An 18,039-nucleotide genomic window follows, 5' to 3' on the forward strand; every position below is an offset into this window, starting at 1 on the left:
TACCCTGACAAAGGAGGCGGTCTTCCTTGAATGGTTTCCCTTCATCACTCTTCTCGTCTCCATGGCAAGATGGTTCACACTCTGCAAACACAGCATGGAAACTGTCAGACCTGAATTACTGTACCAAATCTACAGCAGACCCAACACTGGCCGCATTTCAATCATATTTTTTGATTGCATGAATGATTAACATATCAACTTTTGTCTTTTTCCCCTGGCGCAATTAGATTTTCTCTGAAACATAAACACAGTGCATGCAGCTCTCTCCCTGCTTCTGCGTTAAGTCAATGGGAGCTCAAGAAACTTGTATAGCAAATGTGGTGCTATGCAATTTACCTGGGATCTACCAATTTAAGTTGCCCCCCCTTGTCGCAACTCACATAAACAAGCATGAAGTGAAACCCGCCCAACAACGCGTTTGTGATCCAGATTTGGATTTTCAGTGGAAAAAAGCCTTAAAGAGACTCAGAGATGCGTCTCACTGCAGTGTTTTACTCACCCGGGACTTCCTCCAGCCCCATAAGCATGGATGTGGTATCCCTCGCCGTCCTCCTCAGCACCACCGGTCTCCCGCAGTCAAGCGGCTCAGTCGGACTCAGTCTGACTGAGAGACGTCAGCCGGGGCCTTTCTGCACGTACGTAGATGGTCCGCTGCTGACGTCACCAAGCCACTTACCCGGGCTAACTGCAGCTGAACGGGACATCGTAAGAGGATGGCGAGGGACACAGCCATGCTTATAGGGCTCATTTCGGAGTCTCTTTAAGGGCCCTTGCGCACTAGCTGCACTACGTTTGCGTTTCTGCAACATTTCCGTTTTGAAAAACGCATTTCCATTCACTTGAATAAGAATCTCTGCAAAATTCTACTAGAATTTTGCAGTGACCCTCATTAAAGTGAATGGAATTAATTTTTCAAACTGAAACCGAACGGCTGTGCTTTTAAAAAAATGCAAACGCAGCCAGTGTGTACATACCTATTCAAATACAAGTCTATTTATTGTACACAAATAGATTTTTCCCCCAAAAAAAATTCTAAACAGTCAATAAAAATTATTTTCTATCATCTAAGGGCAGCATTGGAACAGAAACAAAATGTTTTGAAGTTTGTCGCATCTCCATATCCTACAAAAATATTCTACTCCACAAAGACACTGGGGATGGAGAGGTTAATAGCTATCATTATTTGGTAGTGGGTCACTATTAATGGTTACTGAAGACAATTTTATATGGGGCTTACTGAGTTCCCATCCCAAGACCCCATAGCCACATACCATGGCTACTGTTAGACCACTTATTGTATAACAAGAGGGATAACACCTTCCAATCCAATTGTGGTGATCCCCCAGCACGTTTTTTCCAGTGTGTGTGGTGGGCGGGGGGGGAAGGGGACAATCCAGCGAGTGCGGCAGCAGCAGGGATCTGGAAAATCTCTACCTCTTCACACTAGAGGGTGGAGGGCAACCCAGCATCAATGGGAAAGGGCGGGCCAGAACAAGGCTTGCACGCTGTAGCTTTGTCCCCATGGTCCGCGCACCAGCGTAGTTAGGCAGTGCAGTGTGGTGCTGAAGGGGATCAAAGTGTCAGACTTCTGTTTGACACTTTGATCCACATAGGGTGACGCCAGGCTGGATTGGATCTGTCAACTGCTTCTCTAGTGACGAACCAAAATGTGCCCACATAATATTTAAATTACACGACGCCGTGGTGGAAGATGGGGATGGTGGTCTGACATTGATCTAAAGGGGCTGACACTATGCTAGATTTTATCTGGGCAACAGTGCCACCTAGCAGCAGCCATTTTTCTTATGTCAGACTATGTCCTACATTGGACCTACTTGCAAAAGGCCAATATCGGACATAGGATTGGTATGGGTTAAAGGGGAACTTCAGCCTAAACAAACATACTGTCATCAAGTTACATTAGTTATGTTAATTAGAATAGATAGGTAATACAATCTCTTACCCACCCTGTTTTAAAAGAACAGGCAAATGTTTGTGATTCATGGGGGCTGCCATCTTTGTCATGGGGGCAGCCATCTTTTTGGTTGAAAGGAGGTGACAAGGAGAAGGAGACAGTTCCAACTATCCTGTGTCCTGATTACCCCTCCCAGCTGCACACGCTAGGCTTCAAATGTCAAATTCAAAATGTAAAAAAAAAAAAAAAAAATTGCACCAAAACAGCAGAACGACAACAACAACATCAGAAATCCCATCATGCTTTGCACAGCATCAGGGGAAAAAAGCCCGGGCAGTTTTCTTCTGTGCAGCTAAAAATGAGGCTTGTATAAAGGCCCATACACACGGGCTACAACTGTTGCTGGAAACACATGGCGCGCGCATGTTGCGGCAACAGGTCCTCCATGTGTATGAGACGCGCGCAAGCAACTGTTGCTAATCAGAGCTGTCTCCAGGCGATTGACTTGTTCAATCCCCGGCAACAGCTGTTGCAGCAACCGTCCCTAGTCTCAAGTCGGTGCAGACGTGTGTATGCTAGTCTCTAGCAACTCTTGTGGGTCCGACAGTTCATTGAACCTGCGACAGAAGTTGCTGAGCAACAGTTTCCGCTATGTTGCAGACAGGTTGTTGCCGCGTGTATACAATCGTTGCTTTTATGGCCCATACTCACGAGGGACTTTTGTCGCCTCAACACGCGGCGCGCGCGTGTTGCGGCGACAGGTCGCCCGTGAGTATGGGCCGTCGCACACGCGCGCACCCCGAACTGTCGCCCGCCGCTCATGTCGCCATGCGATTGAAAGTTTCAATCGCATGGCGACAGTCGCCGCCGCACCTCCCCCGCAACTGTCGCTAGTCCGCGTGAGTACGCGGACTAGCGACAGCAACCTCCATTGTATCAAATGGAGCTTCCGGCGGGGGGAGGAGGAACGTCGGCGACAGCTTCCGCCTCGCCGCTGGTCCCTCTTCCGCGCGTGTACGCGGAGGGACCTGGCGAGAAGCTGTCGCCGGCCTGTCGCCCACACGCTCACGTGTGCTGGCGACAGGCAACATTTGCAGCCCGTGAGTACGGGCCTTTATACAGCTGTCGTTGCTGGAGACTTTCAACTGTTGCTTGTCTCCATGCAACTGCAGACATCCGTGCCTCATGTGTATGTAGCTTAAGAGAAACAAAGTTCTGATGCTGTGAAACTGTTAAAGAAACACAAAGCCTTTTCAGTGCTGCAAAGTCGATTTTTAGTCCGGAGGTTCACTTTAAGCTTAGCCACAAAGTTGAATTTGAAATGGTGGAATTCCAATTAATACATTTTTCTTTTCATTCTTGGTAAAGCATGAGAAATCATAAAATATCTACTTGGATTATGATGGTATATTGTTCCCTGTGTGGTAAAGTTACCCTTTTCATCTCCTATGGCAGGGGTAGGGAACCTTGGCTCTCCAGCTGTGAGAAACCTACAAATCCCAGCATACATTTGCCTTAATTAATCATGACTCTGGCTGTCAGACTCCTGCAATGTATTGTGGGACTTGTAGTTCCTTAACAGCTGGAGAGCCAAGGTTCCCTACCCCTGACCTATGGCATCACTGCGATCCAAATAAAAATAGTGTGGTTTATTCCACAAGTCCAGCATCTCACAGTGTATGTAATCCTGATGTGTAACCAGCAGTTAGACAAAGATATGTTGAGTGACACAGCTTCTGAAAAGATGGCTTACACTCACATGAATCAACTGGACAAGTACAGGCTCCAGATTGCAGAACATTGCCCTGGCTTCCACATAGAAACTGAGCTGCTGCTCAAAGTCACGCCCAAAGGAGACCTGAAAATAAGAATAAGACAATGTAAGGTAGGGCACAATGCTGCCAGGTTAAGTGTTAAGGCCGTGCCAGCTTCCAACCCCCAGGCCAGGATTGACTTTCTGGTGTAGGTAGAGAGGGACACTGAAAAACTTAAATATAGGGAGAACCTACAAATTCATGCAGATAGCGTCCTTACCAGAAATCGAACCTGCACTCTAGTATTGCAAAGTAAATGCACCACCCACGTATCCTACACACTGCATTGTTCAGTAGTGTTTTACACTGCAAGCCATGCACTAACAGTTATCAGTGTTGCTGAACACAGAGATACTGGTTGATTGCAGGACCAGCTGTGCAGTAAGAAGCTCTGTGTCCAGCACACTACTGTGTTCCTGTTGCTTTTATACCAGTATTTTAAGTGGTGCATATACGGCATGCAAGAACAATATTTTTTATAAAATACAGTCAGGTAAGAACAGAACTTGACTGCCAGGAAAAGTAAGATGCAACTACAGTATATTAAAACAGAACGTTACATCTGCTCAATAACAGGCAAGAATGGAGTAGGGGGAAGAAGAAAAAAAAAAAAAGAGCATGACACAGGGAGACACCTACTGTCAATCTAATAAACTTCACCCCAAAGTATGTACTAGAAATTACATGCAGTTTGGGAAGAGGGCCAGTTAAATGTGGCAGGAAATGCATTTGAATGGCCCAAGTCCACATTGCACACAATTTGAATTCGAGCAAGCTGGAATTATTAGTATTTCATTGACCATATCTAATCTTTGCATACTGTATAATCTGGAGCTATTCTTTACTTCTACAAACATAAAATTACTGTATTTTGGTTTGCACATGTCCATCGGATCAGGACATTTGTCTGTACCTGAGAAAACATGCACGTTTTATCACTGCGCCCACACATGGTGTGCAGAAAATGCATACGGAAAACACACAAACAGACGAGTGTACTCCCAGCCTCAGCTTATTACACTCACTCTGTCCATCTCTGATGGAGCAGAACTGGCTCTGCAGACTTCTCCAGCATCACTACAGTACAGAGCAATTCAGGAGGAAGCGGAGGTGGCAGGGCGCAGCTGTACACCCTGCTGCACTCTAAATAGGGACAATCTACAAATCTTTGTAGGATTCCTTATCAGTGGTTGATCAGATGCAGTCATTAGAACAATTGGGCAGAGAGCAGAAAGTTTTTTCTCTCTGTGCCCTTAGTTGTCAGTCTCTCAGGACAGGAAACAAACTTCTCCCCCCACTTGGCCCCCTGTGGCTGCATCCCGTCTATAGTTATGCCCCTGCATACCCCTTAACTCACTTCAAAATCGGTCTCATGTGTAGATCATAAGTTAGATTACACCTTCCTGCATGTACGCAAATGGGAAGTGTTGGAATGCATTACCCAGCATTAGAATTATTCAATTACTTATAAAAAAAATAATATAACCAATAGGCAAAGTAACATTCTCACCATTCTAATGAATCCATTAATAAGATGGGACAGGGTCCTCTTCTCATCCTCCAGTGTCAAAGCGCTGCACAAAAAAAAAAAAAACCAGCGTCACTTCATTTTATTGCCTTACCCAAATCCACAGTGATTTATATACAGTTGTTTAAAGCACATTGAAAACCGAAAAACAATTTATACTATGTCCACTTCCAGAGAGGTCTGAAAATAAACCATTTATCCAAGTTTCACTGTTTAACACAGGACTCAACTTACAAACAAATTCACTTTACAAACAACTGAAAAGTAGGGTACCGCCTGTATGCATTTTTTTTATTGTCACAGGTTTGCTTTAGGCTGGTTTCACACTGTAAATTGGCATTGGCGATGCGTCGCAACCGTCGCACCGCACCACCAAAAACAGGCCTCCAATGAACACCACGTTAGTACCCGGTGTTCCCTGTCTGACAATCGACCAAGCAGGAAGTGACGCGTGCAATTTGCCACAACGCACCGCGCCAGTGTGAAAGGGCCCTAAAGAAAAGTAACACCAAACTTATATTTGTTTGAACAACCCATTTCGAGTGTTTTGTTTTTTTTGTTTTTTTGATTGTTGGTGCCTAAAAAGGTATTTTTGTTGATATGGTGTGAAAATAGCTTCTGTGAGAGAAATCCAAGAAAAGGTCAGTCGACTAATGCCACAGTGTTCATTATCATCTCTAGACTTTGTATATCAATCCGTGGATGACTGAGTATATTCATAAGCAAGTGATTCTCTGCAAATCTAACTAAATTATCATGCTGAGTTATATACGGTATATATAAAAAAAAATAAAAATAAAGTAAGTACAATCTCCCGGTTTCTGCTTAAAATGTAAAAATAAAAATGATATGATAAGGAAAATCTTACTTTACAGAATCATGCATCATTTTGCAGACATGAAGCAGAGCATTCAGAATCACTGGATCCTTAGTAACTTCTTGCTGATGCCTATAGCAAACACACAAAACATTAAAACATACACACAGAATTGAGCACATCATCTAAATCTTACTCCGCTGTTGCAATTTCAACCAGGAACGAGTGGGAGAGGGGTGAAGAGGGAGAAGGGTATATGAGGGAAAAGGCGAACGAAATAGGGAGAATAGGGAAAGGTGAAAGAGGGAAGGAACAAGGAAAAGGTGGAGAGAGGAGAAAAGCAAGAGAGTGGGGGATAAGCAAGCGAGGAATAAGCAAGAGAGGAATAGGGAAATGGAGATGGAAAACTGTGAGAGAGGGGAAGAGCAAGTGAGAAGTAAAGGTATTACACAATGAAGGCAAGGGAAATGAAGGGAAAATGGCAAGAGAGAAAGAGCTAGTGAGAGGAAAAGAACAAGAGAGAGGCAAATAACAAGGGAGAGAGAATAGGCCAGTGAGAAGGAAAGAGCAAGGGAGAGATTAAGAGCAGCAGACATCAGGGGCAAACCCAGGGTTTTCAAGGGGGGATTCCTGAAAGGTCTATCTCAGCCACACACAATACAGTATAATAATATAGCAGGACATCATGCTGGGTGCACATAATGCAATTTCCCGTCCGACTGACAGGATCTGACAATTATTTCCTAAATGTCAGATCTGCTTCTGATCGACAACGGGATCGATCAGGAGCAGTTTGGATACAGATAATAATGAGGACAGCAGACAATGGTAATGAAGGGGAAGTGAAGCAAGCCTTCACCCAGCAGGGCACAGGGCTGTGCTATTACCTGACTGTTAAGCCTCATACTCACGGGCTACAACTGTCACCGCAACCACGTGGCACGCACGTGTTGCGGCGACAGGCGCGCACCCCGAACCATCACTCGTCGCTGCTGTTGCCGGGCGATTGGCGCGGTCAATCGCCTGCAACAGCTGTCGCCGCAACAGTCGCTAGTCCGCCGTGTGTATGCGGACTAGCGACAGCAACTCCATACACAATGTATGGAGCATCCGGCGGGGGGACGAACCTTCGGCGACAGCTTCCGCCTAATCTGTGTCCCTCTGTGCGCCGTGTGTACGGCTGATGCACAGAGGGACCTGGCGACGAGCTGTCACTGCTTTTTTTTTTTTTATGGCTCGAGCCACCTCTGTGGCTCATGTGTATGAGCCTTTAAGTTCCCCAGAGCTGCTCCCTGCTCTGTATACACACTGCTGCTACATCCAAAGTCAACTGTAGCAGGAAAAGAAAGCGAGCAGGCCCCACATAGTGCAGGCAGCAGCATGGTGCTCTGAGCAGCCTGCAGATATTCTGGTATCTGAACTTGTGCCTGTCCCAGACTCTGCACCGGCCCTGGTCTGAGGGGGGTTCTGGGCAGCTGTAATCCCCCCCCCCCCCCCTTGCGTATGCCAATGGACATTATCTGAAAACCATATAAAAGCCAGTATGGTGCATTGAAAGAAAGCAGGAAAGCTTCTGCATTTCCTTCACTGCACATTGCACAACTAAAGCAGGTTTTCTTCTATCACGGCTGCATTTCTACATTCCTCCCCTCTCCCAGCCTGATCCAAAAATTGGAAGTACACGTAGAGGTGGTAGTGACGTGATTGGCACTGGTTATATGGAAATTAAGGTATTTATATGTTAGTTTGCTTGTTTTTTACTTTTATACTGATGTTGGAAGACTACTGAGAGGAAATGGGAGATATTTTTCTAAAGTCATTAGAAACTACGCCACTGCGGGGGACCAGAGGATCGTTCCAGTAAGTTGTAGGTACAGGGTGCAGGGTACTGGTAGAAGTCCCAGGTAAGTGAAATGCTTTTTATTAGTTTAAGTTCCCTTTAGGCAGAGAACATACCAGACGCGTTTGTGCGCTTTTTGCCAGGGACGGCAAAACGCACATGATTCTACAGTGCACACGCACCCACTTCGACACGTGCAGGCTCCCACATGTTCACTTTAAAGCAGCGAACACACTTGTAGGGCCGTTTTCCGCTGCCATTCCTGGGTCTCCGTCAGCTTTTGCGTTCGTGTTTAATACAAAGGTTTTTCTGTGAACGGTTCAGCCCTGCAAGTGTGTACCCTGCCTTAAAGAACAGGTGCGAGGTGAAAAAAAGATCTACTTACCTGGGTTTTCCTCCAGCCCCTGGCACAGCCTCTCTGTCCCTCACCACAGTTCTGCCTCCTTTGCAGATGCCAACCTCAAAAGGTCTCGACACTTGTGGTCGCGATCATGTGGTCTGGAGCATATTGCGCAGGCACAAAAGTGAGCGAGCGTGATCGCAAGCGGCACGGCCACACACAGACACAGAAGATGCTGACCTGGCCAAGTTGGCATCTGCATCAGGGGGGTCCTAGGACACCAGAGCTGCGGTGAGGGACTGATAAGCTGCCAGGGGCTGGAGGAAACCTCAGGTTGTAACTTTTAAAGTGCACATTAGTTCGTACGTGCGGATGCGTGCGCCTGTACGTGTGCATGAGTGTCAAAAACACTGGGCGTTTTAATACTACGACCACTTTTTGTTATTTTACCTCAACCTTCTAAATTCACATAAATTGAGACTTGATGCTGTTATGCTTGATGCCGATTTAAAATACCTCACATGCTTTGCAAATTGTCTCCTTAACTGGCATTGAATAAATGTTTAATAAATTCCACCAGTTTTGAAAAACTTTAATTTGTAGCATTCATTATTGTCTTGTAAAAAGAGCTCAAAAAATAAAACAGAAATTCTAGTTCCTATCAGTTGTAACCCTTAGTCACAGTGCTCTTTACTGTATACTCTTTCTATTCCCTACAGTTATGCTGGTTGCTTAACCATCCAGATTTATAATTCTAGCTAAGAAAGTTCCTGCTTTATTGCTTTATTTTTTGGAAATGACACACTTACTTTCTGAAAGCCTCCATGATGCACTTGCAAACCTCCACTCGGACACACTCTTTCTGGAACATGTCCAAAAATGGCAGGAACTTCTCCTAAAATATGCAGGATGTAATTTCATTGTAAAGCTTATCTGTAGTACTGTTCAAACAAAACAACATAATAATCTCCTCTTCCCAAGAAAACGAAAAACAAAGAAAAAAAAACCTACTTACCACAGAGAACAATACTGAGAAGTCATGAAAATGTGCAATAACTTTAGTAATTACAGACTGGAGCTGTGAGAAGAAAGACAGTTATAAACAAAAAGTCTGATTTGGCACTTATATTGTCTTAGCACTTATGATTGTATCTCAATTTATCACAATTATTTTTGAATGTTGATGTTAAACTGGAACAAAAGTCTGGCATAAGCATAACATACAATTAAAATCTGTCTCCAAATTTCTTATTGACTAAATAGTAATACTACCTTCCTTTGTGGTCTGTGTGAATCTTAACCCAACTACTGGTTATAGCAGCTAGTGTGAAAGCAGACAACTTGCATACAAATGCAATATCTAGTTCAATCTCTAAGCAGCACAATGTTGTTGTCAAATTGCAAAGCTTTCTATTAGTTTTGCTTGCACCAAGATACTCTTTTCCTGCACTGAGAGATAAAACCACAATCTATTGGCAGCCTGGAGAGCTCAGCGTTTCTTAAAAATTATAATGGTGTAAAAAAAAATCTATTGGAACAGATGAAGAATTTTGACTATAATTTTGCCTGAAGGTAGCCATACTGGGTTTGAGAATGGCCCAATCTAGCAAGTAAACAATCTAGTAGTAGTAGTAATCATTACAATCACTTTGTCTACTTGATCTCAAATATATTTAAGCAAAATATAATGATGCATGAATAATGAGTGATTCCAAAGCAACGATAATGTAAACATACAGTGTAAAATGAAGGACGTAGAAATGTGTATTTCTAACATTTTGTTTTTGACATTAAATAATGTAAAAACACCACTCATTACTTCAAATCTTACGATTGGTCTCACATAAAAAAAAGGAGAGGGCCAAAAGGTAATGTAGCCATTAGAGTAGTAACAAATAATAATACAAAAGGAGTACATGCTGTACCATATCCCATTAGGGTTTATGCCGAATAAAAAGTATACAACCAGGACAGAGTATAAGATGGGAAATATACAAAGGGACAAGACAGTGGATTTTGTAAAGAGCTATATTCACATACTAAAGGAGCAAACAAGCCATCAGGGATAGCACTTACGATTATACTACAGTCTCAGCCTATTAATGGACAGACTTATTAAGAGACAAACAGAAGTCAGGCAGCATGGGACAATGGCCTCAATTCACTAAGATCATGCTGGAGATAATAAGGCAAGAGAAAACTTACCACCATGCAGTGAGAGAGCCATCTTATCTCTTCATTCCTTAAAGGAATACTATTGATTCACATATTTTTTTCAATCGACACAGGAATTGTTTGGGAAGTGCTGCTAAGTACTGGTGTATACATTTTAGTAGCAAATTCTTTTGTTTACTGTTATCAATATACATTCAAACTTTACTGACGCCAAAACTGACGGCTGACTTGATCAGTGAACTCTGTGTAGCTCTGTGTGTGACAGAGAGCAAGCTCCCAACAGCTGCAGCTTCTGTGTCCTGTGTTTCTGACTAACCTGTCTGAAGAGAGCAGAGGAAATGTAACGAATTGTCACAGCTTTTCATACTGTTTTTGCTTTCAGAATTTGAGATGTTTGATATTTGCTCTCTGTAGTCTGATATGCAACTCTGGCTGTGCATTGAAGCAGTCACCCCTTCTGCAATTGATTTGTCCCAATATAGCTAAATCCTACCCTCAATAAATTACAGCTTTTGCCTCTGATATTTAACATGAAAAGTAGAAAAATGTTTACACAGCTACTTAGACATTATTTGCACACTGTCATTTTAGAACACTTGGGTATCGATAGTATTCCTTTAAGTTACTTCCTCTGTAGTTAAAGCGGATCCGCGATGAAAAACTAACTATAACAAGTAACTTGTCTATATATCTCATCTAAAGTTTAGATAGTTTACACAGAAAATCTGTCTGCATACAGCTTTAATAGAATATGATTATTTCTTCCTGTGATACAATGACAGCAGCCACGTTGTTTGTAAACATTACACAGAGGCAGGCTTATCTGCATCTTGAGCACACAGCCTGTGAAAAAAACCTAATCCCCCCTCCTCCTACCTCCTGCCCTCTGCCTCTGAAATCAATGGCTAGTAACACCTCCCCCTCCTCCTGTCCAGACTGAGCTCCCATGAGCCATTGCTACTGCCAAGGCTCTCTGAAACCCTGTGGGCATGGCTTGTTTAGTTTATAGGGCATTAAAACAAAACAAAAAAGTATTTGGCTTGAGGAATGCCCTATAAACAATAGGAAAGGAACACAATTATGCAATAGTAAACGTTCACCTCGAATCCACTTTAATTTACCTCCTCTGTAATTGTTACCTCCTCTGTAGTTATTTTCACACGCAGTTAATTAACAGCCTGTCTTTAACTTAAGAATTCTGGAGTTATTTTAAAGACAGAAGTGTTAACTTTAGGTTGGCCTGAGGTAAGATGTTTCCTGAATACTACATGCCATATCACCATGGTGATCACTCTAGAAACATTATTAAAGACAGGAGATAAGCTTAGTGAATTGAGGCCAATGTCTGAAAATGAATGCTTACCAACTATTTCTTAACGGACAACTGAATAGAGAAGGATATAGAGGCTGCCATATTTCTTTGCTTTTAAACCATACCAGTTGCCTGGAAGCCCTGCTGTTCCTCTGCCTCTAATACTTTTTCCATAGCCCCTGAACAAGCATGTAGCAGATCAGGTGTTTCTGACATTGTTGTCAGATCTGACTAGATTATCTACACGTTTGCTTCTGGTGTTGTTTAGACATTACGGCAGCCAAATAGACCAGCATGGCTGCCAGGCAACTGGTATTGTTTAAAAGGAAATAAATATGGCAGCATCCATAGTCTTCTCACTTCAGTTGCCCTTTAAGCATCTAATGGTGCCCATTAACAGTACATTTTTTCACTAAATGCGATCTTTTAATGCCATTTGAACGTTTATAACGAATTGGAAGGCATTTATTGATTGTTCACATTTGCTGAACGATTCTTTCTTCAAATGCAATCATAAAATCCAATTTTTGGATCAATTTTATTCCATTTAGCAATCAAGCAAAGAATCGTTCCTTATCGATTGTCTTCATAAATGGTAAATTTTCTATACAAATTGATCGTATAAATCACATCGAAAGATCGCATTTGGTGAAAAAATTGTACCGTTAACAGGCACCATAAAACAAATGATTTAAAAGGATAGTATATTATCACTAAAGCTTTGCAATATGCGGGCTTGCTAATTTTATTTAAAATTAGTCTATTTCCAGGGATAAATCTTTAAAATCAAAGATTGTCTGTACAAATCAGAGGGTTTCAATAATAGTGCAGAAAAAAAAACAGCAAACAGTTTTGTTACCTGTGGATATGCATCTTCAAAGGCCCGATCCGGGGTCATGTGTTTAATGACATCAGCCAAGATAGTATTGACTTCCCTCTTCTGAATATCAGGACGACACAGGACATTAGTATCACAGCTGTTTACAGTAACATAGCACCAGTCATGCAATAGCTACACTTAGCTACTGGCCAAATGAGAATTAAAGTTGGAATTTCATTAAACAGTAACAGTAATGCATCCATTGATTACAGCCTGCAACAGCTGCTGCAGTTCCACACTGGCGCAATATCCAATTATGGAACATTGCTACAATAGTTTAATTCCTATGCTAACAAGCCTGACATAAAACGAAACAAACTACAGTAACCATAGATAACTGGAATTTGTGATTCAAACTATTTATACTTTGTGCTTGTGTAAACTGTATTTTCAGATCATTTTTGATGAGAACTTGAATTATCAAATGAATTTTCACAAGCAGCATTAAAGTGATAGAATAACTGTGTTGAAAGCAAACCTGTGAGATCCACAGGTTTAGATACTTATTTCGCACCATATAAGGCGCTCCGGAATAGAAGACGTGCACAGGTTTAGAGGGCAAAAATCAGGGGGAAAAAAAATATACTAATCCTGGTGTGTCCATATTCCAGGAGCGTCTTATAATGATGTGCCCTTCTGTCCCCAGAAGTCCCCTTCTGTCCTCTTGGACCTCCTGTGTGTCCCATTCTGCCCCCAGGTGTCCCCTGTGTATCCCCAGGTGTCTTCTTCTGTCGCTGGGTGTCCCCCCTCCCCTTCTGCCCTCTGTGTGGCTGCTCTGTCCAGCTTCTGTCCCCAGGTGTCCCCTGTGGTGTTGTCTTATTCTGTGACTGCCCCCCTCCTGACCCCTGTGTAGCCTCTGTCCAGCCCCCTTGTCTGTATCTCCCTGCGTATTACATATCCCCTCCCTGTGTGGTCTCTGTCTCCGCTCGTGTATTAATGTTCCCCCTTCTGTCACCTGTGTGGCCACTCTGACAAGCCCCGTATTATATGTCTCAGCTCCTGTGTATGAAGTCTTTCCATCCCGCATGGCCGCTTTGTCCCAGCCCCCCACCCCCCATGTCATCTCCACAAGCGCCGGTCACTAGAGCGAGAAGTGAGGACATCGGCAATCCCCGGGCGGCGTGGATGCAGTAAGATACGCTGGCTGGCACTACTTTTAACGGGCACGGGGAGACATAGAAGGGGGGGGGGAGGGGGAGTGGGGTGGCGGGATAAAGCGGCCACGCGGGATGGAAGGAAAGACTTTATACACAGGAGCTGAGACATATAATACGGGGCTTGTCAGAGCTACCACACAGGTGACAGACATGCGGCTGGGATCATGCAGGAAATCCCCGACGATGCGGCGGGTCGGCGGTTTGTAACGGCGGGCGATCGTAACTCGGGTATTCCCTGCCTTTGCCGTATAAGACGCAGTGACATTTTATCCCCATTTCTTGGGGGAAAAAAGTGTGTCTTATATGGTGGAAAATACGGTACATAGGTAGGGGAAAGCGACCCTCAACCTCTTCATGACCACAGATTAAACGCTGGGCCCTTCAGAAGTTCGCGGCCATGCTTCTATACGGGAATGAAAGCGGCCACACTGCACAAGAAGGCTTGCACCTGCGCTAATCAAGGAGCCGCAAATGGGGCTCAAAAGAAAAAAAAAGTGTCCATTCAGATCTGTGCTATTAGGGCCCATTCACACTAGAGCGTTTTGCCGAAATCGTGGCAAAACGCTTTTTGCCGCGATTTCGGCAAAACGCTCAAACTCTAGCGCTTTTTAAAAGCGCTTGTGTAATGAAACCCTATGGGCCAGTTCTTACTTAGGTGATTTGCGCTAATCGCTGCAAATCGCCCAAAAACATGAAATGCAAACGCGTTGCCTGCACCATTTTCAGCTGATTTCCCAGCGATCGCGTTTCAGTGCTATAGAAGCGCTAAACGCGATTGCGGCAAAATCGCTGCAATGTTCAGTGATTTTTCTGTGTGAAATTGCGGAAAAATCACTCCTGCAAAACGCCTGCAAAAATCGCAGCCGTTTTGCGTTTCTAAGTGTGAATGGGGCCTCACACAGGCGTAAGAGGTATGCACCTGCGCAGAGCGCCCAAGCCTCCAGAGAATCCAGTGGCTTCCCTCTACCTGAATAAGTATCCATTTGGGGCACTTTTTTTTGCATACATTTGAAAAAAAGCCCTTGTTAAAAATGGCGCAGGATATCGGTAGTAGTAGAATATCTGTAAACTTACCGGTATTCTGCTACTTCATTCAAATAGTAAAATATCAGTAATATTTACCAATATTTTACTATGACCTAAATATCTACTCTCACACAGGACCTTCACCTGGTGGCGTTTAACACTTAACCTCCCCCCTGCCGTACCTAACCCTTTGCACCCCCTGGTGGGCAACTGACCTTAACCCTTGCAGTGGGCAGCTAATCTTAAAGTGTACCGCCGGACTAAAAATCGACTCAGCAGCACAGAAAAGACTTGGTGTTTCTTTAACAGTTTCACAGCATCAGAACTTTGTTTTTCTTATCCAAGCCTCATTTTTGGCTGCACAGAAGCTAAGCTCCACCCCATCAAAGAAAACTGCCCGGGCATTTTCCCCAATACTGTGCAAAGCATGATGGGATTTCTGATGTTGTTGTTCTCGTTGCCTAACAACTGGGATGGGTGATGAGGACACAGGGCAGTTGGAACTGTGTCTCATGCTCCCTGTCACCTACTTTCAACCAAAAAGATGGCTGCCCTCATGAAATCAAACATTTGCCTGTTCTTGTGAAACAGGGTGGGTAAGAGATTATATTACCTACATATTTCAATTAACATAACTAGTGTAACTTAACAACAGTATGTTAGGTTAAAGAGGAACTTCAGCCTAAACAGTCACCCACCTCCCACAACTAACACCACACACACACACACACACACACACACACACACACCGACCCGGAAGTAGTGCAGGCCCATAGGGGTTCGCCTACATCCCTATATCTGAGTAGGCCAGGGTCTCTAGTTTTCAGAATGGTTACATTTATGGCTTTTTTTTTTTACTGTTCAGACAATCCTGCATTACTTTTGGCGCAAAACATGGCCTTGAAAAATCAGTTGGTGCTGCTTATGGTTAACACACACACACACACACACACACACACACACACACACACACACACACACACACACCTTAAACCGCTATTTGTAACTGCAGTTTGCATAGCAGACGCCCCGTGCCCACTCTTACAGAGAGTACCCTTTTAAACAGGATGCTCGGAGCACGTTGTTGTTATGTCAGAGAAAGACCAGATGGAGGGATTTGCGCTGGCTGGATAGGTAACAACTGCTTCTGCTGCACTCTGCACCTGGGGATACCGTACATTCGGAATATAAGAGGCACTGACTTTTTTGGGGGGAGAAAAGGTGCGTCTTATATTCCCCACCAAAAAATGATAATTTGCAGCATAGTGGCACTGACTGAGCAATTCAGGTGCCAGGGTTCGGGTAATAAGTAGCCAAACCCCATGTGCCTGCAGAGGCAGTGGCGCAGTTCAGTAAACATAATCATACAGCCGGACTCCGGATACTGGACGAGGCAGTAGGAAGAGGTTGGGGAAATGTGGTTTGTAATATATTTTTTTATTATCTGGCTTGCTGGGTTTGAAAAACTGATTTCCGGTGTAAATGACTCATGCAGCTTGGTTAGACAAAATAACAGTTGGTGAATTGTCCAAACTCCTCATCCTATACAATCATCAACCACAGGAGGTAGTCAGGAAGTAAGTGGGAGAGGGCGAAAGCTAGACATTTCCTTCAACACAGATCTGACACGCCTTCCTTGCTGTTGCTGGAAGAGGATCTACAGCCAAGAGCTGCAACGGGAACTCACACTTTCCTGGCAGGAGAGAACTTCCTAATATAATTACTGTAAAGTACTTATGTGCCCTATGCAAGAACCCTGAGCCTTGCTAATTTACTGTATTGTAACTGTACCAGTATTTACATTAAAAGAATATAAGGCTTTAAAACATACAGCAACTTGGGCTAGACTCACCGTAAAATGTCTGCAGGTATATTCCACCCAAACTTCAGCACAGTTAATGTAATCCTAAAAACAAAAAGTGGATCGTGATAAAACTTTAAAGGTACCCAACTGACAAAAGTTTGTGTAGAGTGGCCAAAACTAGGTACACATTCTCAATGACAACACAAGATCCAACTACCAATGACTTTTCATACAAGATCAGTACTGTATTTTAGCATACACCTGGAATTGAGCCAAGCAGATATGTGAAGAACCGTCTAATCAACATCTGCATAGCTTTGTACTGCATCAAGAAGCATTCTAAAAGAATACTCCAAATGCTCACACCCTTTGTAAAGTCCAAGCTGGTGCTGGGCCAAGTTAACGTGGCAAGTCATGATTCAATTTTGTAGATTTTTGTTCAGAGAAATCTGATCAATTTTTCCTCTTGAACAAATAATGAGAAAAATCAAACCAATATACCAAACACTTATGATCAATTTTTCCAAAAACAACAAACAAATGATTGAATACCATTTTCAGTTTCAGTTCTCAAACTGATCATCAGGGGACTTTGTATGGCTGATTTTGTAGTAAAACCCCTCCCAGTGTGATGTCAGCGCCTCACAGCTCTGAGGTCCTGACATCACAATGGGAGCATTGTTATACTGTGGGAAATAACAGCTATTTTCAACTGCCCAAAAAAGCAAGCAGCATCTCGTTCCAGTGACATCACCTGACAGCAGTAAAAATGTCACCATGTGATAAATGTCTGAATGTAAATCAGGGAGAGGAAAGATTTTACAATAAGCAAACACTGACTAAATCATTTGTACATAATTATTGTACAAATTAAGCACTTTTTTTATTACATTATTTTCACTGGAGTCCCTCTCTTTAACCTCCCCGGCGGTATGCCCGACAGTGTCGGGCTAGCCGCCGCAGGGGATCGCATGGCCCCGGGAGGATTTATTTTAATTAAATTTGTGCCATTTTCTTAAGCTAGCACTTGGCTAGCTATCTGTGCCCCTCAAGTGCCTACGCTCTCCCCCCGATCCCCGCCGCAATACATACCCCCAGGGATCCCGCGATGGCGCAGCCTCCCAATCAGCTCCAGGCTTTGCTATGGGGAGGATCGGGACTGCGCATGACGTCATGACATTGATGACGTCATGTCCGATCGTCGCCATGGCGACGACTAAAGCTAAATGGGAAGCTCCGTCTCTCGCGGGATCGCGGCTGGGTAAATATTACTGGTGGCGATCGGGGGGAGCAGATAGGTGCCGGGGGACTTAGGGGCCACAGGTAGCTAGCCTAGTGCTAGCTACGAAGATTAAAACAAGTTTTATCACAAAAATCCCTCCCGCGGACGCAGCCTTATAAACTGCGTACCGCCAGGGAGGTTAAAGGATA

General features: G+C 43.8%; 1 protein-coding gene across 4 annotated transcripts in view; it reads right to left on the bottom strand.

Annotated features, from left to right (window-relative positions):
- Positions 1 to 18,039, bottom strand: part of VPS35L (VPS35 endosomal protein sorting factor like) — a 184,808-nt gene that overhangs the window by 63,061 nt on the left and 103,708 nt on the right. For all 4 annotated transcript variants that reach the window (XR_011022754.1, XM_068244800.1, XM_068244802.1 and 1 more), the window contains exons 18-25: positions 16,657 to 16,710; positions 12,601 to 12,681; positions 9,270 to 9,332; positions 9,064 to 9,149; positions 6,126 to 6,206; positions 5,240 to 5,303; positions 3,675 to 3,773; positions 4 to 81 (exon numbers count right to left, since the gene is read on the bottom strand). Coding sequence is in view for 3 of the 4 variants with exons in the window: in XM_068244800.1 (XP_068100901.1) it covers positions 4 to 81; positions 3,675 to 3,773; positions 5,240 to 5,303; positions 6,126 to 6,206; positions 9,064 to 9,149; positions 9,270 to 9,332; positions 12,601 to 12,681; positions 16,657 to 16,710 (606 nt within the window). In the remaining variant the exon portion in view is untranslated. The remainder of the gene's footprint in view (positions 1 to 3; positions 82 to 3,674; positions 3,774 to 5,239; positions 5,304 to 6,125; positions 6,207 to 9,063; positions 9,150 to 9,269; positions 9,333 to 12,600; positions 12,682 to 16,656; positions 16,711 to 18,039) is intronic.

Source organism: Hyperolius riggenbachi, chromosome 7 (assembly GCF_040937935.1).
Source record: "Hyperolius riggenbachi isolate aHypRig1 chromosome 7, aHypRig1.pri, whole genome shotgun sequence".
NCBI classification, from domain to species: domain Eukaryota; kingdom Metazoa; phylum Chordata; class Amphibia; order Anura; family Hyperoliidae; genus Hyperolius; species Hyperolius riggenbachi.